The sequence below is a fragment of the Podarcis tiliguerta genome (genome assembly GCF_965153285.1).
Source record: "Podarcis tiliguerta genome assembly, chromosome: 5".
Lineage (NCBI taxonomy): Eukaryota > Metazoa > Chordata > Lepidosauria > Squamata > Lacertidae > Podarcis > Podarcis tiliguerta.
This window is the reverse complement of record NC_139538.1, coordinates 63,375,606-63,403,433: the sequence shown is the minus strand read 5'-3', so window position 1 is coordinate 63,403,433 and position 27,828 is coordinate 63,375,606. Positions and strand designations below refer to the sequence as shown.

Genomic DNA, 27,828 nt, shown 5'->3' with positions numbered 1-27,828 from the left:
ACTGCTGCTATTGTGAATCGACAGGGTTGCAAACTGATCACTCTGTTCCTTGAAAATAACAATAGAAACACATGCATCGGTTGGATAGCTCACTTGGTTAGAGCATGGTGCCGATAACCCCAAGGTTGCGGGTTCGATTCCATATAGGGCAGCCGCATTGCAGGTGGTTGGACTATCAGCCTTTCTCAACTTGTGGGTCCCCAGATGTTGTTGAACTACAACTCCCATCATGCCTAGTGAGCAAGGCCAGAGCTCAGGGATGATGGGAGTTGTAGTCCAACAACATCTGGGGACCCACAGGTTGAGAACCGCTGGATGACGCTCAGGGTCCCTTCCAACTCTATGATTCTACATTTAAAAACAAAAACAAAAACCAACAACTGTGCAAGTGTCAGTCCAGCCTCACCAGGGCTCAGCCTCACCAGGGTCTTAATTGCTGCTCATACTACCAACCCGCCTCTCAACTACAGTGGTACCTCAGGTTAAGTACTTAATTCGTTCCGGAGGTCCGTTCTTAACCTGAAACTGTTCTTAACCTGAAGCACCACTTTAGCTAATGGGGCCTCCTGCTGCCGCTGAGCACGATTTCTGTTCTCATCCTGAAGCAAAGTTCTTAACCCGAGGTAATATTTCTGGGTTAGCGGAGTGTGTAACCTGAAGCATATGTAACCTGAGGTACCACTGTACTCCCATTCCTGCCTGAGGCAGACTCCAGAGAGCTAAGTGAAGTCGGGGACTGAGAGCCGGGGGCCTCGCGCTTTCGCGGGCTGCCGCTCGGCTTTACCGCGCCTTTCCCTTTGCGCCCCGCCCAACCGCGGTCCATGTGAGCGCGCGCGCGGCGCCAGCCGGCTGTCTCCGCTGAGGGGAGCAACGGGCCCTTGGCTCAGCCACGGCAGCAGGAGCCCGCGCGGCGCTGCTGCTGCTGCTCGCGGCGGCATTGCGCTCGAGAGCGGCGCTCGCGGCGAGAGATTGGGGCGCGCTCCGCCCCCGGCGCGTGTCACGGATTAGGCGAGCCGAGCGGCGGGCGGAGGCGGCAGCAGCAGCGGCGGCGGCGGCTGGTCTCGGCCCCGCTCATTGTTGGGCCATTGTGGCGGCGGCCGCCGGCAGCTGCCGCCACTTCTCTCTAGCCGAAGCCCTGAGGCGAGGCGGACTTGACGCGACTCTCCGGGCAGCCATGGCTTTATGGTAAGCTGGCGCGCTTTCTCCTCTTCGAAGGAGAGGTATGGAAACGGGGATGGTTTTGCTTCAGAGAGATGGAGGGCGGGGAAGGGGGCTGCGGGAAGGCAGCCGGAGGGAGGGGGGGCTGCCGCCCTCGCCGTGCCCCACGGCTTTCGCCAGGCGCATCTGGCCGACCCCTCCCGGAGGCGCAGAGCTGGGCTGCAGGCACCTTGCGGTCCCATTCCGAAAGGGCCCGCTCTGACGCTTTGACGAGGCGCCGACCCTCCGCCAGACAAACATGTGTGCCTCGAGGGGCGGGGGAAGCCTCGAAGCCCTTGTCTTCCTAGTTCCGCCTCTCGCTGCCACAGCCGGCGAGGAATCTCGAGCTTAGGGGATCGGGAAGACGTGCTCTGTGGCTGAGGCTGATCTGACAGATCCCTTTCCCTGGCCATTATTATATACCGCGTTTTCCTAAAGCATCGCCGCTCGGGAACACGCTGTGCTGGAAAGGTGCTCTTTGGTTGCATGATCGGGGTGGAGTTGATCTGGACAACGGGGCGGGCGGCAGTTCCCGCCCCCTTTGAAATGTGACCGAAATGAAGCAGCTTCAGTCGTTTCCAGATGCCATTTGTTTTTAAAGGGACACTTGGAAGGGAGTGCACATTTCAGAAACAACATTATAGATCACTCTCTCTCCCCCCCCCCTCTCTCCCTCCCTCTCCCCCACTCTTCTCTTTTTAAAAACAGACTCCACAAATCCCTTAACAGGCCCACTGGGATTTGCGAATCCACATAAGGATTTGCTACCCCATCCCCACCTCCAATCACCCCTCTTTCCTGGTAAGTGGCGTTTGCCCTAGGGATTTTATTGCATCTGTACCTCAGACTCATTCTTCACTTCAGAGCTGCAGTTTTCTCTTTGCCTGCCCTCAGCACTTTCCGCTGCTATGTTATTGATTCCCCAAGGACTTGCAGGTTGCATCAAGATGGCCTTGAATGCAATACAAATACCTTCTGGCGGTGGGGAAAAGAAAGCAATCAAGACAATAAGGTGGAACTGAGAAGATGTTCAGGGAGAATTTTCACCCTCTATCATAAATGGCTTTCCTTCTTTCCTTTCCCCTTTTTATAGTGAGTGCAGTATATGACCTTTATAATTTATCACGCCATTATATATATATTAGAGATAATGTCAGGATTAACACAAGATTCTGTTCATACTCGGGTTCAACTGTAAATTGAACAGCAATTAGCACTCTACCAGGTTTTTGGCCTGGTAATTGCTCTTGTTCTAACAGGCACTTTCTCCAGGGATGTGTTGAAATATTGCCCGTAAATAGCATTGCCAGAATATGAAAAATAAATGTCTTAAGAAAGTGAGAAAGGAGCAACAACTGTGTGAAATTGCACTGTCTAGAATCTTGTATTGCCTTTCAATAGATAAAGGCTTGGCATAACCCTAACCTAGCTTGCTATAATGTATTTTAGTAGGCCAACTAGATGTAAAATTGATTGTATTTTAAAATATTGCATAATGATGTCACATTTCTGGACTGGCTCTCCAGACAAAGGATAATTCATAAGATTAGCAATTAATAGGACTGATACGACTGTAAGAATAGATTAAGTCTTGAGAAATTCAGAAATCCAAGTTGAAAAGTGCTGTCAAATTCTAAATTGCTAAGAATGTGACTAGACAGCCACAGTTACAGATGTCATAAACTGGGATTCTAATGATAGAAGCTTTTTTTTCTTTTTCTTTTTTAAGAAAACATATACTGTATCTGAATTTGGAGTTTTTGTTGTTGGGGCTGTTGGTGTTTGGACTATATAAAGCTGAAAGGTTTGCCAATATTTGCTTATTTTTAGCAGCTATGCTAATGTTCAGTGTTAGGAAACATTTTAAGATCATAACAAATTATATTCCATTGCTAAATGTGCTCGCTTAAAGATGACCTATCTCAGTAGAGCCTAGGAGCAGTTTACATAGTGAATCAGTGCACTGAAATCATGAGTTTAGTGAATTCTGATGGGGTTTTGAATGTGACTGAAAGTTGAGTCACACAACCCTCTCAGCATGTTACCATCCCCAGAGAATACTCAGCCTACAATGAGTTGACTTGGGAAAGCAGTGTGACTGCTGCTGGCAAGCGCTGAATTTGGCACAGTCATTTTAGAGAGTTGGTAGCAGTCATGTTTCTCCCCCTGGCCTAGTAACTTGTCCTCTTGTTTCTAAGTGGTACTTAATGCAGCTAGCTCTGTCTAATTGGGAGTAGAAAGTTTTTATTCTATTAAGCAGTTGTTGTTGTTTAGTCGTTTAGTCATGTCCGGCTCTTCGTGACCCCACTGACCAGAGCGCGCCAGGCACTCCTGTCTTCCACTGCCTCCCACAGTTTGGTCAGACTCATGTTTGTAGCTTCGAGAACACCATCCAACCATCTCATCCTCTGTCGTCCCCTTCTCCTTGTGCTCTCCCAACATCAGGGTCTTTTCCAGGGAGTCTTCTCTTCTCATGAGGTGGCCAAAGTATTGGAGCCTCAGATTCACGATCTGTCCTTCCAGTGAGCACTAAGGGCTGATTTCCTTAAGAATGGATAGGTTTGATCTTCTTGCAGTCCATGGAACTCTCAAGAGTCTCCTCTAGCACAATAATTCAAAAGCATCAATTCTTTGGCGATCAGCTCTCACTTCCATACATCACTACTGGGAAAACCATGGTTTTAACTATACGGACCTTTGTTGGCAAGGTGATGTCTCTGCTTTTTAAGATGCTGTCTAGGTTTGTCATTGCTTTTCTCCCAAGAAGCAGGTGCCTTTTAATTTCATGAGTGCTGTCACCATCTGCATGATCATGGAGCCCAAGAAAGTAATTGCATATATTTTCAATTTAACGAGGGTGGTGCATGTACAGAAGGAAACCTCATGTACACATCCCTTGCATGGGTTGAAATTATGTGCTCAAAAGTATACAGTGGGCATGTTTTCTGGCTTTGGATCCTTCTGTTTAGATTCTGTGTAATTCCAGATATGGGACTGGTTACTGTACAAAGCACTTAACATTTATTTGGAGGAAGTGAACATAATTCATTTGCTACTTCCTGTGTTACCGATTGTGAAGAAGAGGATCTGTGATTTAGCTCTCCCCTCCAAACCCGAGCAGGTGATCTGAGCTGTCAGGCTTTGCAAAGTGGCCATCTGTTGGGTGGTTTTGTTGTTGTTTAGTCGTTTAGTGGTGTCCGACTCTTCGTGACCCCATGGACAAGAGCATGCCAGGCACTCCTGTCTTCCACTGCCTCCCGCAGTTTGGTCAAACTCATGCTGGTAGCTTCGAGAATACTGTCCAAATATCTCATCCTCTGTCGTCTGTGTTTGCATGGCACACTAAACCAGGGTGCTGAAGCTCAGGTCTGCAGACCAAATGTGGCTCATCAGGCTCTTCTTTCTGGCCAGGCCACAGCCCTCATTGTTTCTACTTCATACCTAAGCTTCGTGCTGATAACACCAAGGTTGCAGGTTCGATCCCCATATGGGACAGCTTTATATTCCTGCATTGCAGGGGGTTGAAGTAGTTGATCCTCAGGGTCCCTTCCAACTCTACAATTCTATTATTCTGTAAGTGCTTTTGTCAGGTAGTTCAGACCAGCAAAATGGTTAACACTATTGTTAGTTTCTTTTTAAAAAATATTTTAATTAATTTTTTCCCCTCATAACAAATATCCAATATCAATAACATTCATTTTCCAATTTCTCCCCTCCCTATTGACTTCCCTCAGCTTCCATTTCTGGTTTATTCTGTCATCCTGCTGTTTGTATATAGTATAATGTTGTCACGTTGTTAAATTTCTTGTTCTCTGTAAAAAAAATTGTAAATGTTTATTTAAAACCTGCCAGGGAGTCCATGTCTGTTTGTTTTTTCGTTTCCGCAAATACTGTAAGTTGTAAAAGGTTCCCATTCTTTTTCGAAATCACTATTGTCCTTTTCACGCAATTTGGCCGTTAACTTTGCCAACTCTGCATAGTTCATCAACTTTTATTGCCATTGTTCTTTTGACGGTATTTCTCCAGTCTTCCAGTTTTGTGCTATTAAGATTCTTGCTGGTATTGTGGCATACATGAATAATGTCCATTTTTCTTTCAGTAGCTCTTAAATACCTAACAAACACTATTGTAAGTTTCAAAAAGGCTGATTTCACACAGTCATTGCTGAATGTTAGACTAAGTTTTTAGCTAAGAGCAAAAAAAGACCCAGTCTCAGTTCCAGACTGCAAATGCAACCTCTGGTTAAGCAAAAGCAAGCACTTTGGAACTTCTTCTCTTGGGTGCATGAGATGGGAGCAGAAGAGTATGAGGTCCAGAGTTTGAGGAAGCTCATTATGGAGTGCATGCATAATTCTAACCTGTAATCTAACAACAAGGCTGCCAACCTTTTAGGGGCTGGGAGCACATTTGCAAGCTAGAGAAACACACACACACACACACACACGGTGCATCCAAGCATACACCACAGCCTATTCTATTGGCTACAAGAGAGAAATCTGTGTGGAGAGGGGATAGGACCTGGTGGGCACCAGGGAAGGCCTTTATGGCTGCATGGGCACCCATGGGCACAACATTGGTGGTCCCTGTTTTCACGTGATGTCCTGATGTGCCCCAAATGTCAGTAACTGTTGACAGCCGGTGTATCAGAATGTTAGATTTTGATCAGGAAAATTTCTGGGTTCAATTTTCTGCTGACCCATGCAGTTCACTAGGTGACCTTGAGCTCTCTCCATCTAACCTACATCACAAGGTTGTTGTGAGGGTGATATCAGTTAAGTCTTGGGCATGTTGCCTTGGGCTCCTTAGAAGAAGGATGGAATACAATCTAATAAATAAATTAGATGGTTTTTTATGGACTAGTATCTACTGCATATATATATTTGTTTCACAAACCAGAACTGCATATAAGCTGTTCCTTTTAAAAATGGGGGGAACTTCCCCCACCTCCCAAACGACATGTTACTTTTGTGTTATAATAAGGGTATTGCCTACCAACAGGCCATTGGTTAAAATCCCATTGCTCACATGAGTGTTATTAGAGGATACACCAGTCTGCTAGCTATGAGCGGATTAGGAGTGTATTGAAGTAATGGGATGCTTAGAATAATCATGCCAGTTGACCTTAAAGAAGTTTGTAGCAAACAAGCATATGGAATGAACTCTTCTCCATGAGCTGAAGGTCACCTTCTTTTGATACCTTTGCTCTGAGTCAAGTTTAAAAATCAATGGAATGGTTTACCTTGATACAGAGGCAGCATTCGTCAGTATCTTTTCTACACACAATAAACAACCAGGGTAACCTGAGATCTAACTACTTCCCTCTTGAAGTAGTTCCCTCTATATCATCTGTTTTATTATGATTTTGCTACACACACACACACACACACAGCCCATAGTCACTTCTGAATAAGTATGCAGAGCATGGCATTGTAAAATCAACTAAACTGTTGTTAGAAAGCAGACATATTAAATGATTGTAATAAGATTTTACAGTACTTTCAACCGACAGAAGTGCTTTTATATCTTAATCATGTTGTCATCTATAATGTAACTGCTTAAGCTTTCATGGAGCTAATCTTAGAGCTCACTTTGTACATTCAAATGCAGTTTGCTGCCGTTTTAATGTTTGACATTTCTGCATAATTTGATGTGAATATGTATCAGTTGAATGTTTGTGTGCCTCTGTTTGCTTTGTGTTATTGATTTGGCTTGACATGTAGTCTACTTTCTTCAGTTACTAAGTTGCTGTTATTGTTATTATTATTGGCCAACCTTCCTACACATGCACTGTATCAGAAATTTGGTGTGCCCTGGCAGCATAAAAGGAAATAATTATCTCTGTTAGTCATTTGCCTAGTCATCACTGGGACTATTTACAAACTCAGAAGCTGCAACAGTGAAAAAATAAAAAAGTATCCCCAGTTCTGAACAACTTATATGGATACTTATATAGTTACTTATATAGATAACCTGTAGCCACCTAGTTGACATTGCTCAGGAATTCTAAGAAACCAACAAATTGGTGCAGTTTTCAAAGGTTCAGTCTGCCAAAATGGCATCCATTTGTATCCAAACACAGATAAAAGCCTGCTACTTGATTGCAGGAACCAGCATGCAAAATTTGCTTATAACATTCATAGCAATCAGACAAACAAATTTCCACAATATAGATTGGAAGATGAGGGATAGGCACTTGATCAAATATATTAACTATGTTAAGATACGTTAACTGTTAAAACAATAAAGTCATGAGCAGATAGGAAACTTATACTAATTACAAAAACAAATTAGTTAACATTATGATACAATTAAATTCACTTTTAAAAACATATTTATTTATTCCATACGTTTATATCCCTCTTTTTCTCTGTGATAGAACTCAAGGCAGCATACATGGGCTTCCCAGGTAGACACTGACCAGGCACAGACCTGCGTAGCACAACCAAGGGTTTCTATAAACCAGAGCTTTCCAAACATTTCATGTTGGTGGCACACTTTTTAGATGTGCATCATTTCGCGACCCAGTAGTTCAGTTTTACTAGAAAACCAGAGGTTAAACCAGGCATAGGCAAACTCGGCCCTCCAGATGTTTTGGGACTACAAATCCCATCATCCCTAGCTAACAGGACCAGTGGTCAGGGATGATGGGAGTTGTAGTCCTAAAACATCTGGAGGGCCGAGTTTGCCTATGCCTAGGTTAAACTTACTCCTTTCCAGCTCCAGGAGGAGCATAGGGAGTGTTCATGTGGCACATTAATGTGTTGCGACACACGGTTTGGAAAGCTCTGCTATAAATGCTAACTATTCTGCAAATAGTTCTTCTTTTACTTTTATCCTGGAGCATCAGGGCCAGCCTTTATTTATTTATTTAAAATAAAATAAATTAACAACAGATATCACAGAGGTAATTCTCATTCCTGCAGCAAGCAAGATAGAATAATAGGTATTCTTTGGCAGTGGTCTTTGCCACTGATAACTGACTGCTTTCCTGTTCAGATACACCAGTGGTTTTCAACCAATCTTCCATGGCACCCTGGGGTGCCTTGAGTGATGGTCAGGGATGCCAGGGGCAACACTGGTCTTTGTTCCTTTTTCCTTCCCTCCCTTCCTCTAATGCCCTCACACATCTTTACCTCTCAAAGGCTTGCACAGCTGTTTGTTGCAGCATCCCTGCCTACAAGCTCCCCAGGCAAATGGTGCCTCTGGGGCTGGTTAGGGGGTGCTTCCCAGGCCCCTGTGGGGCAGTGTGAGGAGGCACCTTTCCTTGGGGCAGCAGCTTCTGCCTGGAGGACTCCCAAGGAGAGGGGAGAGGGAAGAGGGAGATGCTGAGGGAACACTCCACAAGGTAGGGTGTTCGAAAAAGGGTGAGAAGCTGCCAGCTCTGCAGGCAAGGGCAGACATAACTGGGCTCTTGAGCTCCACAGGGGTGCCACAAAAAGAATGTAGTTGGTCAAGGGAACTGTGGACTCAAAAAGGCTGAAAACCACCCACAATTACTCTAGGTGGCCAGCTGGAAAAAACTTTCCTTTCCTTCGAGTTTGCCCCTAATTGCTGCAGGGCCAGGAGGAAGAATCTCCATTCCTGCAATTTCTATAACCTCTTTAATTTCATTATGGCATTAAGCTGACACCTGTGTGGTGGCATTCCTGACTTCATGGAATCTTTGATCATATTTGACTGCATCTTTCTCTTCTTCTTTGGTGATCACTTGCAGCCGAGTAAGATTGTCTTCTATAAACACGGTTTTAAAAGTGAGTCTCTAAGTGACTGTGGGGGCCATTTCTGGATCCACAGGTCTTTCCACAGTGGGGACATACAGTAGGTTTCTGGGCAGGAGTTGATCATGGTGAGGGTTTGCCAAGCGTGCCTTCCTCTTAGCACTTTTCTCCCTTTTGTCCTGAGTTCCAGCATCTTCAAAACCCATGACACCTTTGGTAAAGGCTGTTCTCCAATTGGAGCGCTCGCAGGCCAGTGTTTCCCAGTTGACTGCATCTAATAATGGATAGTTAGTTGACAATATTTGATCAGTCAATTGACCCAAGTGGCAATTCTATAAGGAAGCAAGGCTCGTCAGATTTGTGGTGCTTGGGATGTCTGGGCTTCCTCTATGCATAAATCAGACTGATTAGGAAGATAAAATGGCCACTCTGAGTAATGACAGCTGTTGCAGGCAAAATTTGCAATGGTGCAAAGCAGAATAAAACTGGAGAAAGTAATAGAAACAGGGCCAAGAGTGCAGGGGACAATCAGCTTCAATAAAGACAGTTGAGAAAAATAATATGCTGGGACAGTAAATTTGTCCACTGCCAAGGGAACTCTCCCAAACCAGAATGCCAAAGCTAATTTGTGTATTCTGCTTAGGACAGGCGTGGGGGACAATTGACTGATCAAACAGTGCCTGTTGAGCAGTCAGTTAACTTCAATCAGTTACTTCATGCATGAAAATAATGCCTACCTTTTTATTGTATACTATGAGATTGTTTTATAACAATGACAGAGAATAAAGGCTCTATTTCTGAGCCCTGCAAATGCTAAGTTACAACTTGCCCTGTAATTCCTTCTAAATGCATTCCACGCTCTTACCTTCCTAATAACCACATGACCTAGCTCAAGGGTGGCTAACCATTTTTATTTTTTTCAGTCAAGGGCCACATTCACTCTTCACCAATCCTCTGGAACAGGTGTTGCTGCTCCACACACTTGTATGCACATCCAAAGGCACACTGCCTCCCTCCTCAGCTGATCCATGCAGTCTGATAATGAGGTGGCCTCCATCCACCCCCATTTTTTTTGCCACAGTCGCCAAAATCAGTAGAGTGGGGGGGGGGGGATCAGTAACGTTTTCTTAGAGGACCTGGATTAGAATGCCAAAGGGACAGTTAGCCACCCCGTCCTAGCTTCTCCTACTACCTAGATGCTGCACTGCCAGCTCTGAACAGTACAGGTTTACACTTCAATAGGGAGCAACACACACAAGCAATTTCACATAAGTCACAAGTTCCCGTTTATCAGTGGACTATCACTAAATCCATTGCATTTGATATGGTGAGGTTTTATCAAGTGCTCTGAAACAGTCAGCAATATAGTTAGCCTCCTGCAGGCTCTGTAGGCTCTGAGAGAACTTCGGTTTTCAGAATAGGTGATGAAATAATTATGAGAGATCTTTGGGGGCACTCTTTACCAACTCAGCTTTTTCTCTGCTATCAGATTATTTGGACACTGAGTGTTCAGTATTTTTATTATTTTGGAGGAAGATGGCACACGGTGAGATAATTGGATAATGTCAGCGTTGTGATAGCAGAATGACTTGGATTGTTATTTGGTTTTGAAAATAATGTGTCGATTTATAGACACAGATGTCTTCTGTTTAGGAGAGAGAGATGATGTAAATACATTCTACTGAAAGTATTGTTGAACAACCTATAAATAGCCTATCCTTCAACTCAGTTTGCCAAAGCCAGTTAGGCAGTCAGAGCAAGTTTTGTTGAAATGCAGGGGGCTGAGTGCTGGAGTTAGATACTCCAGTTCTATTAAAAGATGATAGAAGATGAATGCTTATTAAAAAGATTTTTCAGAAACTTTGCAGAGCTATTTTTGCACGGTCTACAGTTCCACCTTAGCCTGATCCTGTCAGATGTTATTTTGGAAAATAAGAATATAGGTTCATGTGCCACGATTTCTGTGGCTCCTCAGAGTGAAGAGCATGGCACTGAGATTACATCACAAGAATTCCAAAACATGATAGTACAGCAGCTTGATAGCACTGTGCTGATAACAACCAGTAAGCACCACTGCATACAACAAAGCAAAATAATTTTCAAGCCCACCCTCCAAAATTTTGGGAAGATTATTGAAGTGCATATGAATTGCTCAGTTGGAATAAACCTTACTTTCATCTTGGGATAATCAAGTGATAATGCTGTTTATGGCTGCAAGGCGAAATTACTGCTTAATGGTCCAGAACGGTTAATAGATTTTTCATTAATGGGAGCTAATTGTTAGGAAGCAGTTAGAGAACGCTGAGTGTTTTGACTAAGAGTTAGCAGAGCTGGGAGCATTACACGAGCCCTGCTAAGGGGGAAGACAGCTGATGCAAGAGGGGTATGTGTTGCTGTGTGTGCATGTGAAGAGAGAAAAAGAAACCACTTTTGGAACAGGGCAGGATGCAAAGAGAGAAGCTGTGAATGAAAGGCTGGAAGCATCTTGAAGTGCCAGTGCCTTTCCAGGGATCTGGTGTGGCATAGTAGATATTGCCTCTTAGGACAACCACTGCTTTCATGTATGCTCTGCTTGCATATTTGTGCATAAGCCAAACATTATAAAAATCTCTTCCCCAAAGGAAAGCAAAACCTGGGAGGTGATTTTCCTGGAACTTTTCACCTCTTAAAGAATATGGAACAATATCAGCATGTAGCTCACAGTCCTAGTAAATTTGAGTTAGCATTTTGCATATGCTTATTTTTACTGGCTAAGATATCTATAGATAGCATTTCCGATGTCTGGTTTTGTCACTTCTCTAAATCTACCAGGGTGCAGGTGGAAGAACCAACGAGGCTTGCAAACTTGCCTGTTGATGTTACTAATCACGTTGTTCCTTTTTCAAACCCTGTGTTTTGTTTCTTTGTCTTCAAAGGGTTTATGCGGCTGGGGGGGGGGTGTTGTTGCTGAGCTCACAGGGCTTTTTTTGCAGAATCAAGCTCCAACATGCTTGACATTTCCATGCTTGACATTCTGAGATAATGACCTTGGTTTATATGAAGAGAGATCTCAAGGGCTTTTCTGCTGAGTTAAGGTTATGTGAATCAGGTACAGGTATATTTCAGTAGAGCTGTGAATTGCTCCCCCAAAAGTAGTTAGTCCTACTGTTATTTATATGGTGAAAGGGATATGTCAACAGACCTAAGGTATGGTGTATTACAGACTGTCTACCAATGCATGATAACAGTGTATATCTTGCCTGTAAAAAAGTAGTGAAGGAACAAATGCTTTCTTACACTTTACATATTTACTTTGTGCAGTAAAACAGAGAACTTGGCTCTTGCTGTAGTGCATTGTCACATATGATATATTGCTAGGAAGGAGCCTACCATGAAAGTATAGTTGTTTTCTTTGCTTAGGGTGCAATCTTATGACCCCTGGGAGGGCTTGGGGCTGTGCTAGGGGAGGACCAGGAAATGGCTTGGATTTAAAACTATCCTAGTCCCCTGATGTGCCCCCAAAGCAGGGAAAGCTTGAGATCACACCCTCCCCCAAGCACTTTTTAGAGGGCAAGAGCACAGTGTGAGAGTGTGGCACTCAAAATGGCCACCATGATCTCACATGAAACAATGTGATGTCCCGATTTTTCCAGGGCAGTTGGTAGGTATATATCCAGAAGATATGGCTACCTTTGAAATACAGGTCAGCAAAGCCATGGTGCTTTAAGTACCAATCTATGGATTCATGATTCATGATTCATATTTCAAGAGACAAATGCTGGCTGGTTACAGCACCGTCAGTATATTTCCTTGGAACTTTGTCATTGGCGTGAGATGTTGGATGAGACTGCTGTTGAGCACTGTATCTTTTCCTATTCTATTTTTGTGGCTAGATGGAAGGAGTGGAGAGGAACAGTAAGCTTGGATTGCAAGCACAAAGTAACATGGAACAACCATTCACTGTAAGTTCATTGGTAAGTGCTAAGGGCTGATGCTTCATGATGCATGGAAAGCTGCTTATCAGACATGTCTGCTTGAATGGTGTGGATATTGGCTTGAGCCTGTTTTTTTGTGAAGCAAGCATCCCACTCAAGCTCAAAATACACCTTGGAACATGTTGTCCATCTTTCCAAAATGTATTGAGTTGGCATAAAATAAAAAAAGTTTATGAATGCTACTTCTTACCCTCCATCTGGTCCATAACTTTTTACTTTTACTGAACTCCTCTGATAATCATATCATTGTTGATAAGTTATCCTAAACCACTCCTTTAAAGCCTTGGTAGGCCCAGACATAATTAAAAATCACAACTTTTAAGGCTTGCGGTAGACATGACAGAAGATGTGGGGCTGCTGCTAAAAATAGGACTGTCCTCTCCTCTTTTCCCCCTCCTCCATAATGTCTACTAATACATAATGTATGGTGAGACACTGTCACAGTGAGAGAATATCTTTGCTACATTTAAGTGGCTGCCACTTGGGGACACAGGGAAACTCTCAGCATGGTGGCCTGATGCCATGTGCTTAAATTGCGAGGACGAGACAGAGATGCAGGACTGCTGTTTTCTTCAGCAGTCTTCCTTTCTCACTATGCCTTTGCTTAAGCCTGAATCATGTCTCAAACTTCCCATATTACATTCCTGTTTATGAAAGAGGCTGAACAGAGTGGCTAAAGGTAAAGGGACCTCTGACAATTAAGTCCAGTCACGAATGACTCTGGGGTTGCGGCACTCATCTCGCTTTATTGGCTGAGGGAGCCGGCATACAGCTTCCGGGTTATGTGGCCAGCATGACTAAGCTGTTTCTGGCAGACCAGAGCAGCCAATGGAAACGCTGTTTATCTTCCTGCCAGAGCGGTACCTGTTTATCTACTTGCACTGTGTGCTTTCGAACTGCTAGGTTGGCAGGAGCAGGGACCGCCGACCAAGGCTCAGTGGTTTACACCACAGCGCCACCTGCATCCTGTTTATGAAAGAGGCCGAACAGAGTGGCTCCGGTTGGTTTAAAAAGTGGCGACTGAAAGCTTTATGATTCTGACTTGCGTATATGCAAATGTGAAATACAACATTTCAGAACAACAGCAGCTGTGAAAAATATATCATAATGGGCATAAAGTGCACAACTCTTGCATCATTAAGCAAAATGATTTTTGGAAAGTTGTGTGGTTTTGAAAATGTGGTTGTGTGCATGTGCATGGAGTAGCTGGGGGTTGGTTTAATGGGATTTCCCCTCTACTATTTTGCAGCAGCTCTGATGGAGCAAAATCGAACCTTGCTGAAACCGTAGGTTGCAACTGCTAATTGTGGCTCAAGATTTCAGCTCGAGTTCCTTGGATAAGTTCAGTAACCAAAGTGAAATGCAATTTGTGCTGTCTGTTTTAACAGAAAAGGCTAGCAGCTATACCTGACCACACAGATGTTTCACTGAGCCCAGAGGAGCGTGTACGTGCCTTAAGCAAACTTGGTTGTAACATCACAATAAATGAAGACATTACTCCACGGCGCTACTTCAGATCTGGAGTGGAGATGGAGCGCATGGCATCTGTATATCTGGAAGAAGGAAATCTTGAAAATGCCTTTGTTCTCTATAATAAGTTTATAACGTAAGGATTGGTCTGAAGTTATGGATATCAACCTGATCGTAATTTTTAGAAACGGCAATTTTAAGCCAGTGGAATGCTAAGCAAATGATTCCAAACGTGTCTGAAAAAGGGGTCTTGTTAGGCAATGACTTTAGAGCTCAACAAATATGCCCTCATTTGTTACAGGGCACACAGAAGGCTTTCCTAACTTCTGCTTCCAAAATTCTGTATTTTCCAAGCATGTGAACAGTAATTACTTTTATACCTGGAAAATACATCTTTCTCCCAGCTAGCGTGTCAGTTGTGAGGTGAACGCTGCATGCAATGCAACTGCACTAGTGCCAAAGAGCCTGGTAGAAAATGTATGTAACATTAGCAGTGATAAACAACACAACCCTCACCTGGTGCTAGGGATTTTCACAGTTTTTGTTCACTCCATGTTTTTAAGTGATCCAACCCGATTCACACTTCTTGGATTAATATGCAGATCAGAACACAGTTATTTTTACGTTTTCACACTTCCCTCCATTTTCTGATATAGCTGTTAGCTCAGATGTGTATTCAACTGCCTCTTTTAGGCTAAAATGTGTATTTTAGGTAAAAAAACCTATTGAAATTGTATTTTACGGTAAAATGTGTACAGAAAATGCACATTTTCCTATGATTTTTAAAAAAACGAAATTGCAGAATCACACAGAAATTGGACTGAATAGACTCGATGCAAAAGTTACATGAACTGGAAATAGCCATCCTTTCATTCTTACCTGATGCCTCTACCATTGTGTTAATTTATGGGACAGAGAGTTTTCCTTTTTTTAATGTTTAAAGATGGAGCACTCAAAAATCAGGAGTTAGATGTTACAGCAAACTTGAGGCCGCCATCTTAAACATCAGCTTTGTGTCCCTTCTCCTGTCCATAATGATAAAAAATATTCAACATACAGAAGAATTTCATTACTCTGTAAGCTTCCTTGACAATGATCTGCATGGATACAGAGAGACATGATATAATATTATGCATGGAATATCACATGCAGGCTGGGATGTTGGAACTTATAGCCTGTTGGAGGGCACAGTGTTGGCTATCTGGCATTTGAGAAAGGGGATAGAGAAGAAACAAGACACAGGGTGCTGTTTTCATGGGTTGCCTCATGTTTGACATACATCCCAGTTTCACAGTCAAAATTAAAGGAATCAGTCTGCAACCTTCCAGACCTTTTCAAATGCAGAAGAGTCTGACAGACTTTCCTTTAATTGAGATGAGACAGGCTCATCAGGCAGAACAGTAGGCCACCACTCATCAGAATGTGTGAGCTTTCGCTGCACCATGCATTGCTGGAGTTGACTCCTGCCTTCAGCTAGTATTTTGCTAAAACTGATGGTTGTAAAAACTCAGGGAAAGTGCAGACATGAGGTACATATGAACTATGTGGCTGCTGTTGCATCATCACAAAGCTAGGGCTCAAACTGAGATGAGGGATTTCTGCTGGGTGATTTAATCTTTCATGTTGCATTTTGAATACAGCTGTGTTCCCCCCCTCCACAAACACACACACACATACACACACAGCAGCTTTTTATTTAACTCTTGTCATGCATCTTCAGTACAAATAACCAATGCATACCTTAATAAGCAGGCAGTAATTACAATGGCCACTATCGCCATGCCAACGACTAATTTCATTCTAGCAAGCAACCTCCATCAACTAGAAACTGCAGTATTTTGCCAGTAAATGGGGATAGGGAGCCCTGCCAGTGTTTCCTATAGAGTCAATAAACTAGGCTGCCAGACCTGCTTCTGTTGCTGAGTCACTAATCCATCCCCTAACCTGCGAGAGAGTGAGTGAGTGGAAGCTCGCCATGCCATTTTTGAATTCCTTTTGTGCACCTGTGGCTGCTTCTGGCACTCTCTTGGCAGAGTCTTTTTCCCTTCCCCAAGCCCAGTTTTGTTCCCAGACATACTTTAACACAATAGGCTGCATTATGGATGCAGACAAGCTGCTTTCCATGCTGCCTTCTCATTCACCCACCCCCACACTCACATCTGAGAAAAGGAAACAGAAGTCTTGCAGCAACTATGTGTTCTGGGGAAAGCCATGTGAGAAGTTAAATGGGAGAATATTGAAGCTCAGTGGTGGGCCATAAGCTTTTCACTCAGAAGGTCCCAGCCTCAGTCCTTCAGTCTAAATGTTCACAACTATTCAGACTGGGACACCTGCCTAAGTTTTGAGAAGTTGTTTTCAGTTGAAGTATTGAAATAGTGCTGGGCTAGTACTCCCGAGGAAAGAGGCAAGAAGAATTGAAATGGAGGGAAGAGAAGGATTGAAAAATTGCATTGTCAGTTACAACAAACAAAGAAAGTAGGTACACCAAAGGATAGTTCTAGTGCTTTGTTTTATTCATTACCTATAGTTCTAAGCATAGCATTGACTGCAATTGAGAAGCATTGTTTTTCTGGAAGAGCTGCGTGAGAATGAGTGGCACTACAGCATAGTAAATAGTAAACCAATTGTGCACGGAGAACCGACTGTAGAACTGCAGTGTTGTAATTTAAAATCCAAAGGTACAGAAAGCTGCTGTGAATCAAAAAAGGAACACTAGGTCCAGCCTCATACGATTTATGCAGCCAGCTTTTGTCTCTGCAGGAAAACAATGGTGTTGTGGATATTTCTCAGACATGCAAGGTGGAAAATGTGTGTGTCTCGTTTTCTAGTTTGTTTGTAGAAAAGCTGCCCTGTCATCGAGACTACCAGCAATGTGCAGTTCCAGAAAAACAGGATATCATGAAGGTAGAGTTGCTTTTTAAAAAAAATAAAAATATCGGGCATTTCAGAGGACTTCTTTTTCTTTTCATGAACCAATAACAACAGCACCACCAGCTGTGCTAAGGCATTTGGGCTCTAAAAGCTTATGTTTCCATCGGTGCTGAGGGCTACAGTATGAACTCTGGGTTTGGAAGCCATGTTCTCCTATGGAGACCAGACTTGATACATTTTCTCGTGATTAAATTATGTTAGCCATTTTACCAAGGCAGCAATACCATCATGACCTTTGAAATCTATCAGTAGCAAACACAAAGGCAGTTAAGACCACTGAACAGCCATGTCAATAGAGGCTGGTTCATAGCTCTGAGCCTTAAATTTTTTGTATTTAATTTTAATTTTATACCAATAGACAAATTGGTTATGAGATCAAGATGGTGATCTGGAATGGGAGGAAGGCAAGTATTTATATGCATGCATGCACTTATTTATTTCTTTATTTTAATTCTCTCTAACAAAGAAACTGAAGGACATAGCCTTTCCAAGAACTGATGAATTGAAGAAGGAGTTGTTAAAGAAATATAATGCAGAATATCGGGAATATATGCAAGACAAGGTAAATTCCACCAGAACATTTATATTGTATGTGTTTTTAATTATATGTGTACCCCATCGTCAATATTCTGTATAACAAAGCTGGCAAATATATAAACCTTTAGTAAGGAATCCTATAGGTGAATGACATAATTTATTTAGCTTTTAAACATTTTGTGGTAGTGGTGGTAAGTAACACTGTTACTATTGATGATAATAATAATAATGTTAAAAATGAACACAAAGTGAAACTGAACACTAACATATCAGCTATCTATTGAGAAACCAAAGTCCTTTGTTACCTCTTGATCCATGGAAGTGTTCCACTGGATTGATGCAAACCTTTTCTCCATCCCCCAGCAACACAGACACACACAAGTAGGCAGCCATGCCCAAACAACATGGGTGCCAAGAACCGTATGGCCCACAGGCAATGCATCCATATTCTGCACTGTACTATTCCTTGCCAAAAAGTTTGGCCAAGAATCATAGCCAGCTATAAACGTGTGTCAGTTCCTTGACATTATTTATTTTTGCCATTATTCACTTCCTATGCTTGTGCTCATAGAGGAAACGATCCTTTCCGAAGCCCAAAATATGCATGACGGTGGCAGACCTACTAAATGAAAAGTTCTCATTTTCACTTGCAAAACAAGTGTGGGTGGTGCAACTGAAAGGGTCAGAGAGCTATGCAGCCAGGAGTTTACCCAGAAGTCTGTTTCTTAAGGTCCAGTACCAGAAGTAAGCCCTGCAGAGGGAAAGCTGCAGGCTGAAGGTTTGTTCAGCATTCTCCCCATCCCCATACACTCCTGGCCTTTAAATAGTACAGTGGTACCTTGGGTTAAGTACTTAGTTCGTTCCGGAGGTCCGTTCTTAACCTGAAACTCTTCTTAACCTGAAGCAGTGGCGTAGCGTGGGTTGTCAGCACCCGGGGCAAGGCAAGTAATTTGCGCCCCCTAACCCGTGGATTTGCGCCCCCTAACCTGTGGATTTGCGCCCCCTAACCCTAACCCCCAGATGTTGCGCCCGGTGCGGCCGGCCCCCCCTGCACCCCCCACGCTACGCCACTGACCTGAAGCATCACTTTAGCTAATGGGGCCTCCTGCTGCCGTCACGCCGCCGGAGCACAGTTTCTGTTCTCATCCTGAAGCAAAGTTCTTAACCTAAGGTGCTATTTCTGGGTTAGCGGAGTCTGCAGCCTGAAGCATATGTAACCTACAGCGTATGTAACCCGAGGTACCACTGTACTCCACTTTATATGTGAATGGGACAAGTATTTAAACAATTGGATCTGCCATGTCTAATGTGGTTTGAACCACTGTGGGCGGTACATTGGATTTTTTCATGTAATATATTTTTCAGGGCAAATGCAAAGCTGAATTACTCAAGAAGCTAGAGCAGCAGAAACTGATAGAAGCAGAGAAGAAGCGGATTGCACAGATTCGTCAACAGCAGCTGGAAACAGAACAGTTTCAGTTCTTTGAAGATCAACTGAAGAAGCAAGAAAGAGCCCGTGATGAGAAAACTAAGGATAACTCAATTACATCTGAGCAGACTGATGGGAGCACGTTATCGTCATGCACTGCAACACATCTGAATAATTCTTTCCCCACAACAATTGCAAACAAGAGTGATGGACAGTCTCCTCCTATAAGTCGGGCCTTAAAGCCAGCTGCTACTCTAAGTGCTGTTCAGAGTAAGAGAGCAATTTTGTTGTTCTTGTCTTCTTCCCGTGTTATTGCACACAGCCAACTGTGTGGCTAAGGTTCGCAACAGGTGGCATCCAATATAAATCGGAATACAGTGGTACCTCGGGTTAAGTACTTAATTTGTTCCGGAGGTCCGTTCTTAACCTGAAACTGTTCTTAACCCAAGGTACCACTTTAGCTAATGGGGCCTCCCGCTGCTGCCGTGCCACCGGAGCACGATTTCTGTTCTCATCCTGAAGCAAAGTTCTTAACCCTAGGTACTATTTCTGGGTTAGCGGAGTCTGTAACCTGAAGCGTCTGTAACCTGAAGTGTATGTAACCCGAGGTACTACTGCACATGAAAGATTTGACCTAAAAGTCTATACAATGCCAATGATTAAAATCCCAAACCGTTGAAATATTACAGCATAGAAGATGTTCTGAAACTTTGATACACACATAGGTATCTTTTATCTGGTTAGAAATGTGTGTCCACGTTCTGGATGGGGTGCTCTGTAAAGGTTGCCCAGTTACTCGTTCAGAGCTCCATTTGAACTGAGTGGTTTTTCCCTAAAAAGGAAAAGCCATGAATAAATAATTGGCAGTTCAACCTAACGAAGGTATCCAAGACAATACCTCACTCATGATATGGAAGTCAAGGTGTGCTTTAAGTTGTGTGTTTGTGACTGACTTCTAGTATACCCTATTCGTTGGTTTGCTCAAGAGAAATATTTGAGTCTCAGATCTCCCTTCTTTCAGGCTTCCATTCACGTAGCTTGCATTCTTCCATGCCCCTAGTTTACCTTCATAAAGCTGTTTCTCTGTATTCCTCATCACTCCTTTCCCTTTAACTTTAGCTTTTTAATTCACTCAAACCTCTTTGAAATCCTGATTCTGGAACTATGCTTCCAAAAGTTCAATAAATTCTGTTTAATAACTGCTCATTCATCCTGGAATGTTGCCGAACGGCCCAAGGTCAGCTAATGACCTTCATGGTTGAGCAGGGATCCCAAACCAGCTTTTCCACTACATCACACTGGCACTCAAATCCTAAAATGCACACACCAAATAAGTGAGACTGCAGCAACTCTAGTAGCTGTCCAACCTATATAGCTTGTGATTGTTGTTGTTTAGTCGTTCAGTCGTGTCCGACTCTTCGTGACCCCATGGACCAGAGCACGCCAGGCACTCCTGTCTTCCACTGCCTCCCGCAGTTTGGTCAGACTCATGTTTGTAGCTTCGAGAACACTGTCTAACCATCTCGTCCTCTGTCGTCCCCTTCTTGTGCCCTCCATCTTTCCCAGCATCAGGGTCTTTTCCAGGGAGTCTTCTCTTCTCATGAGGTGGCCAAAGTATTGGAGCCTCAGCTTCAGGATCTGTCCTTCCAGTGAGCACTCAGGGCTGATTTCCTTAAGAATGGATGCGTTTGATCTTCTTGCAGTCCATGGGACTCTCAAGAGTCTCCTCCAGCACCATAATTCAAAAGCGTCAATTTTTCGGCGATCAACCTTCTTTATTAGCTTGTGATATTTTATAGAAATTTCAGCCTCTCTTTGTTGCATAAGCCATTTGCCATAAGTAGAGGGCAACAGAAACAGGCGCAGAAGAAAATCACTGCTAGAAATGGGACAGTCACTTGCAGTGTCTTTATATCTACCCTGAATTCTGACTGTAGCTAGGTAGTGTATAAATTTCCAAAATAAATGAATAAATGCAAAATAAATTATTAAAAAATTAGCCTCCGAATTTGTACATGTATTCAAGTCAGTCAAGCGCTTTTTAAATTGTATTGTATAAGAACATGTAGACTTCTGCATAAATGTAAAAAGGTAAAGGACCCCTGGACGGTTAAGTCCAGTCAAAGACGACTATGGGGTTGCAGCACTCATCTCACTTTCAGGCCGAGGGATGTTTGTCCACAGACAGCTTTCCAGGTCATGTGGCCAGGATGACTAAACTGCTTCTGGTGCAATGGAACACCGTGACAGAAACTGCTAGGTTGGCAGGAGCTGGGACTGAGCAACAGGAGCTCACCCCATCGTGGGGATTCGAACCACCAACCTTCCGATCAGCAAGCCCAAGAGGCTCAGTGGTTTAGACCACAGTGCCACCCGCATCCCTTACCTTACCTTTATCTCTGCATAAATGGCACTCTTACTCTCTCTCTCTTTTTAGACAATGTGGCTGAAGGGCTGCGAAGTGTGGTTCTGCCCAAGGATCTTTGCCACAAATTTCTGCTGCTAGCAGAGGCAAATACAGTAAGAGGAATAGAGACATGTGGAATTCTCTGTGGAAAACTGGTACAGTTGAACCTTCACATTTGTATGGGGAAGGCACTTTTGATAGTACTGTATTTTCCTGTAATGAACTGATATCAGAGCAAAAGCAGATGTGGAGTGTAAGTGTGCTACATAATTGACTTTACTTCTCAGAAATTCTTACTGAACTGTGGTCTGCTGTTTGCCTTTTGGGGGAGGAGCATAAATCATTGATCTTAGGCAATGGGAAGCATGTAATGCTATTAAATCATTCTGCTGTGAAGTTAGACCTCCACTAAAGGATTTTTTGTAATGGTTTTCATGAAACACAAATGAGAATTTGTTGCAGGAAAACCAATATTAAATATAGTGGGAGCTAATGCTGTGGCATATCAGATTCTGAATATCAGATTTTGTGTGTATGTATGAGTGGAGAGAAATTATAGCAAATATCACTTAGCTATTATTGCTTGGATTTTGCTTCCTAGATAAATAATGCACACTCTTGCCTAATGTTCACTTTACACCAATAGTTAACTGCGAAATGGTGTCTGAAATACGGCTGATATAGAAAGTACTCAACCTGGCACACAGGGGAAAACATACACAGATATTAAAATAATATATATTCTGGCTAGTAAGAAGATTAAAAAAAAATACTGCATTGTGAAACCCAACCCTATCTATGTTTACTGAGAAGTAAATTCCATTCGCATGTGAGTGTGAATAAGATTACATACTAAGAAAAGGTAGCATTTCCTGCCGTATCTTTACATAAGCATGGCGCACACTGGCTGTAGCTCAGTGCTTTTAATGCAGAAGGTTCCATGTTCAGTACCAGGCATTTGCAGGTAAGGGTTGTGGAAAAGCGCTGTCTGTATCCTTGGAGTCACTTCCAGTCATAGCTGTAAACTTTTCCCTTTTCTTGCGAGGAATCCTATTCGGAATAAGGGAATTTCCCTTTAAAAAAGGGAAACGTTGACAGCTATGCTTCCAGTCAGTGTAGAAAATGCCGAGCTAGATGGACTAAAGCTTTGACTCAGTTAATATGGCAACTTTCAATCTTCTCTTTAAATGCTTGTCCAGGTATATAATATTTTAATATCAATGTTGACCTCCCGTCATTGCTGCTTTGTCTGCTACTGTGATGAACCTGAGTATCGCTTGGTGTAAATCAGCACAGCAACTATGATAAGAGCACTAAAAACTGATCCGGTTGGTAATGGTGATGGTTCTGGGGGTCGATGTTCGGTTCTTGTTCCCAAAGCTATCTTGCCACACTTTTATTTTACAGACCCATAACGAATTCACTATTACTCATGTGATAGTGCCAAAACAGTCTGCGGGGCCAGATTATTGCGACATGGAGAATGTGGAAGAGCTGTTCAGTGTTCAAGACCAACACGATCTCCTCACTCTGGGCTGGATCCATGTACGTATATACATAAATATGCTGTGGATCTCAGTGAAGAAATAGGCAGAAGACATTCCTTACAGAAACAATATTTTTGGTAAACTATTCTAAGGGTGTGCAATGGGGGGTGGGGAGAATTGGTTTTGTTTTTAAGCCGACGTCCTTTTTGCTTTATCTTCATTTTAGTTGCATTGGTTTATTTCTATTTTACTCTGGTTTAATTTTTCCATGGATTTCAGTGGAGACCCATCTTGTCTGCTACTGCTTGTGACATGACACATGCACTGACATTTGTTTTTCACATTCGTTAATTGTTTTATGCTTGTCGTAATGGAAAGTGAAAGGTAGTGCATTCAGTTTGTTTTCAAAATGAAAGCACTATCCCTAGACTATTCTTCCTTAACCTTCCTGCTACCCACATGTACCAAGTGTTCTGTAGCCCCTTAGGGCACTGCAAATCTTTCAACAAGTACAGGTCTGTCTACTTTTGTTGACTAGATCTTCAGATTTGTTATGCCTACACAGAAGTGCTTATGATAGCAGGGCATATTGTCATCCCATTTTTTTAACAAAAAAATTCTTGTGTGACAGAAAGAGGCAGATGCATCCTTTAGGAGACATTATAAGTACTACTACTACTACTGCTAGGGACGCGGATGGCGCTGTGGGTAAAACCTCAGCACCTAGGACTTGCCAATCACATGGTCGGCGGTTCGAATCCCCGTGGCGGGGTGCGCTCCCGTCGTTCGGTCCCAGCGCCTGCCAACCTAGCAGTTCGAAAGCACCTCCGGGTGCAAGTAGATAAATAGGGACCGCTTACCAATGGGAAGGTAAACGGCGTTCCGTGTGCTGCGCTGGCTCGCCAGATGCAGCTTGTCATGCTGGCCACGTGACCCGGAAGTGTCTGCGGACAGCACTGGCTCTCGGCCTATAGAGTGAGATGAGCGCACAACCCTAGAGTCTGGCAAGACTGGCCCATATGGGCAGGGGTACCTTTACCTTTACCTTTTACTACTACTGCTACTAATAATGATAACGATGCATTAAAAATATATATATTCTACCAGTTTAATTAGGATACCATAAACCAGGACACGTTTTGAGCTTTAATTCAATTAATTAAAACATTTGTTTAAAATATTTTTGCTTAGGCAACTCTATCCAGACACGGAGATGGTTATGTGTTTTAATCTTTCTTACTGTTTATTGTCATTATTTTAAACTGATTTACTGATGTACCTTGAAACCGTTTAGATGTTTTATTATAAATAAGTGGTATGCAACTGTTGTTAAATAGGCAAATTAACAAATAGGCAAATTAACAAATAAGTCATTAAATGCTGCAGCCATACAAAAAAAAAAAAAAAAGGCATTGCAAGAATATATATAGCAACTCTAGGTAGGTATAGACACTGATCTTTTCAAAATTTAAATAGCAGTCACAGGGAAACAGTGACCAGGACTGTAGGGAGAGAAGAGGTTAACTTTCCCCCCAACACAGCGTTCCTGATTAAAATGCTGGTGTTACTTTGCAAATGTACCCCAGCCCCCAATTGGCCCTGGTAAATACGACTAACTGGCATATACTTTCAATATGCATTCCCATTCCATATGTCTCACTTTTCTTTGAGTAGAGGTGGGCACACATGCTCCCAGACCTGTCGCTCAGCATTTTGGGGTTTTTTTTTTATCATGCTATCAGTGTTCATACCTGCCCTTAGTGTTCCTGCCAAATGTTAGGCCTATATTTGAGTGCTGTGTGCTGCCTGAAGGGATCCATACAGAACTGAGCACATGCAGAAATCAAACGGTGACCGCTGAAGTATGTTCAGCTCATGCCACGTTCAACCTCAAAGCCAAAGAAATGTCCTGAACAGTGGCTCAGGTGAGCTTGCCAGTTGGACATGTGCCAAAGCAATTAAATAATCACTTCAGTACGTGCCAGGCATTGCCTCCCACATCCCCCAAGTGCCTTGAAAAGTTTTGCAAGAAAACATTTGCTTGGGGACTTCCCATCCCATTTTGGGGGTGAAGTTTAAACTTCAGTCAGTCAAATGGGAAATTCCTCTGGGGAGGCTGTTTTGTGATTGCCACAGGAGTCAGGCAATTAGCACTGTGCACTGTTTTTTCAGCTACAAACAAGAAAGACAGATTACATCCCCGCCTCCTGTACATCAATCGTTTGTATGTCTGACCAAAACAATGCAAATTATATACCTATACCTGCCAATTTAATTAAATTTTCCATGTAGTAGTTTGTCATTTTCTGCCCCTATTTCTTTGATATAGTTTCATGGTCAAAGGCTTTAGTTTTCTGTTCCTTTCAGTAATTTCCCTTTCCTTACCAGCCCACCTATGGTGCAGTGAGTAACTTACAACAGGTACCTTTGCTATGACTTTGAAGCACCCTCTTTGCTGATGAGAATTGTCATGCTGTCTGTTTGGGTGAAGGAAATAACATAAACGGTTGCTAGAAAATCATACAACAAGCCTTCAGACTAACTATGATTTCTCCTTGATTGTATTTGACCTTGATCTGTTAAAAAACAAAAAATCCATCCACTAAGTAGACATTTTCCTTTCTTTCTTTGTAGACACATCCAACACAGACGGCATTCTTATCCAGTGTTGATCTTCATACACATTGTTCTTATCAGCTAATGCTACCGGAGGCTATTGCAATTGTTTGTTCACCAAAACATAACGAGTAAGTTATTTCTCTCTCTCTCTCTCTCTGACTCCATCCATCAGCAATGTTCAGAAAGATGTCTCTGTAATCAGCAAACTACAGAACTACAGACAAAGTGAAGGATTGAAGTACAGGGTTGGACTGGAACCGTATTGTAACTTGGACTGTAACTTAGACTTAATTCTTATTGTTAATTCATATTTTAAGTGGCAATTTAATTTCAGGGTCCCTGTTTTCTTTTAAAGATTTTGATTACTGTATATACTTGTCTATAAGCTGACTTTTTCAGCACATTTTTAATGCTGAAAAAGCCCCCCCCCCCAGCTTATACTTGGGTCCCACTTACTGTTTGCTGCCACTGCTAGTGCCACCGCCGCTCTGCCAAGCGTGGCTCCTGTGCTTGCCCTTGCGAGCGGCAAAGGCTGTTACTGGCAGAGGAAGAGGAACGAGCAGCCGAAAGCAGCCCTTTGGGGCAGCTCCTTCCTCCTCCGCTGCCTTTGCCGCTGTCGGCATTTCCCACCCTAGGCTTATACTCGAGTCAATAAGTTTTCCCAGTTTTTTTGTGGTAAAATTAGGTGCCTCGGTTTATATTCGGGTCTCCTTATACTCGAGTCCATAGAGGTCCACATGCATGCATATCCTCATCCACTCCTCACTGGAGGCAAGTTACTGCGTTGGGTAATTTTGTGCTATAGGCATTTGTTTTTTTAACTCAGTTTATTTGGTGGGAATGTTAATTTGTAGGCATATTTATTTTTTGGTGCAATTTTGCTTTACTGTCGTGGGGAATGGAAAAAGGGAAATAAGGAGATGAACTTTATTTCAAGTGTTGAGCATAAAACTTGAACATACAAAAAACGGCATTGGACCACGTAGCCCAGTGTGACCTCGTGTGGTTGGCAGTGGCTTCTCCAGGGATAGGTTCCAAAGCAAGCATCTCTGCCAGCTTTGCTACTTGATATCCTTCTAGTTGGAGATTAAATCTGAGCCTTTTTAACATGTAATGTGCAGGTGCAGTCAACCTTGATGGATTAAGTTAAAAATTAAATGCTTAATCAACTGCAATTATTTTAGTCTGGTTTAGGCAAGTTCAGAATTTTCCACAGCAGGATCTACTTTTTGGATATTACTCTGCTCATGGTATCACACTGGATGCAGTGTGGCATCATTTGCATCATGTGTGTCCAATACGTGAGGCAGCAGTTACAATCCTACATATGTGATGCAAATGTGCTACAGAAATGACCCATTTCATCACTAGGAGAGAGGAAGTATCCTCTTCTCTGGTGAAGGAACCCGCTCTCCTGCTGGTGCATCATTTATAAATACAGTTGGGCAGAGCTGGATTAATCTTAAGCAACCTTTCTTTCATAGGAAGCTGTTATAGTTGCTGTATATACGTACCTCTTCTGCTACTGGTGCTGCATAGAATTGAGCTGTCCGTGTCTTAGTCCTCAGGTGTGAGCTTAAATTGAAATGCTCCTCTGGCAAACTCCCTAAAGTTGCTCATGCATCTGATTTTTCACACATTATTGAGACGTACATTTTTATTTTATTTTTTGCTCTGTTCCGTTTGCTTCCATGGACATAATACTTTCTTTGCTTTCTAGCACGGGAGTCTTCAGACTTACTAATGCTGGCATGTTGGAAGTTTCTGCTTGTAAAAAGAAGGGCTTTCATCCCCATACCAAGGATCCTAGACTATTTAATGTAAGCATTACTTCTCAACAGTTTGGCTGAGTATGTCTGTCTGTCTGTGTGTTTGTTTGTCCAGCACAATGTCTTGCAGGACTGAATTCCATAACTGTGTGAGGAAGCACTTCCTTTTTGTCTTCCTTGAATCTCCAAGAGGGAGAGAAGCTTCTCCCCATCCACTCTCTCCTATCATGCCCCTGTAACTCTTTTTCCAATTTAACAAGCCCCCAATTCTGTAACCTTTCCTCAAAAGA

At 42.9% G+C, this 27,828-nt stretch overlaps 1 protein-coding gene across 2 annotated transcripts in view; it reads left to right on the top strand.

Annotated features, from left to right (window-relative positions):
- Positions 1 to 816: 816 nt before the first annotated feature.
- The window catches only part of STAMBPL1 (STAM binding protein like 1), a 28,460-nt gene continuing 1,448 nt past the window's right edge, over positions 817 to 27,828 (top strand). Inside the window, exons 1-10 of one of the 2 annotated variants that reach the window (XM_083443691.1) lie at positions 817 to 1,185; positions 12,788 to 12,868; positions 14,278 to 14,495; positions 17,188 to 17,263; positions 17,757 to 17,852; positions 19,193 to 19,526; positions 21,694 to 21,818; positions 23,071 to 23,208; positions 25,785 to 25,897; positions 27,490 to 27,589. In XM_083443691.1, the coding sequence (XP_083299817.1) occupies positions 1,183 to 1,185; positions 12,788 to 12,868; positions 14,278 to 14,495; positions 17,188 to 17,263; positions 17,757 to 17,852; positions 19,193 to 19,526; positions 21,694 to 21,818; positions 23,071 to 23,208; positions 25,785 to 25,897; positions 27,490 to 27,589 (1,284 nt within the window). In that variant the 5' untranslated portion in view covers positions 817 to 1,182. The remainder of the gene's footprint in view (positions 1,186 to 12,787; positions 12,869 to 14,277; positions 14,496 to 17,187; positions 17,264 to 17,756; positions 17,853 to 19,192; positions 19,527 to 21,693; positions 21,819 to 23,070; positions 23,209 to 25,784; positions 25,898 to 27,489; positions 27,590 to 27,828) is intronic. The other variant, XM_083443692.1, reaches the window with a different exon arrangement.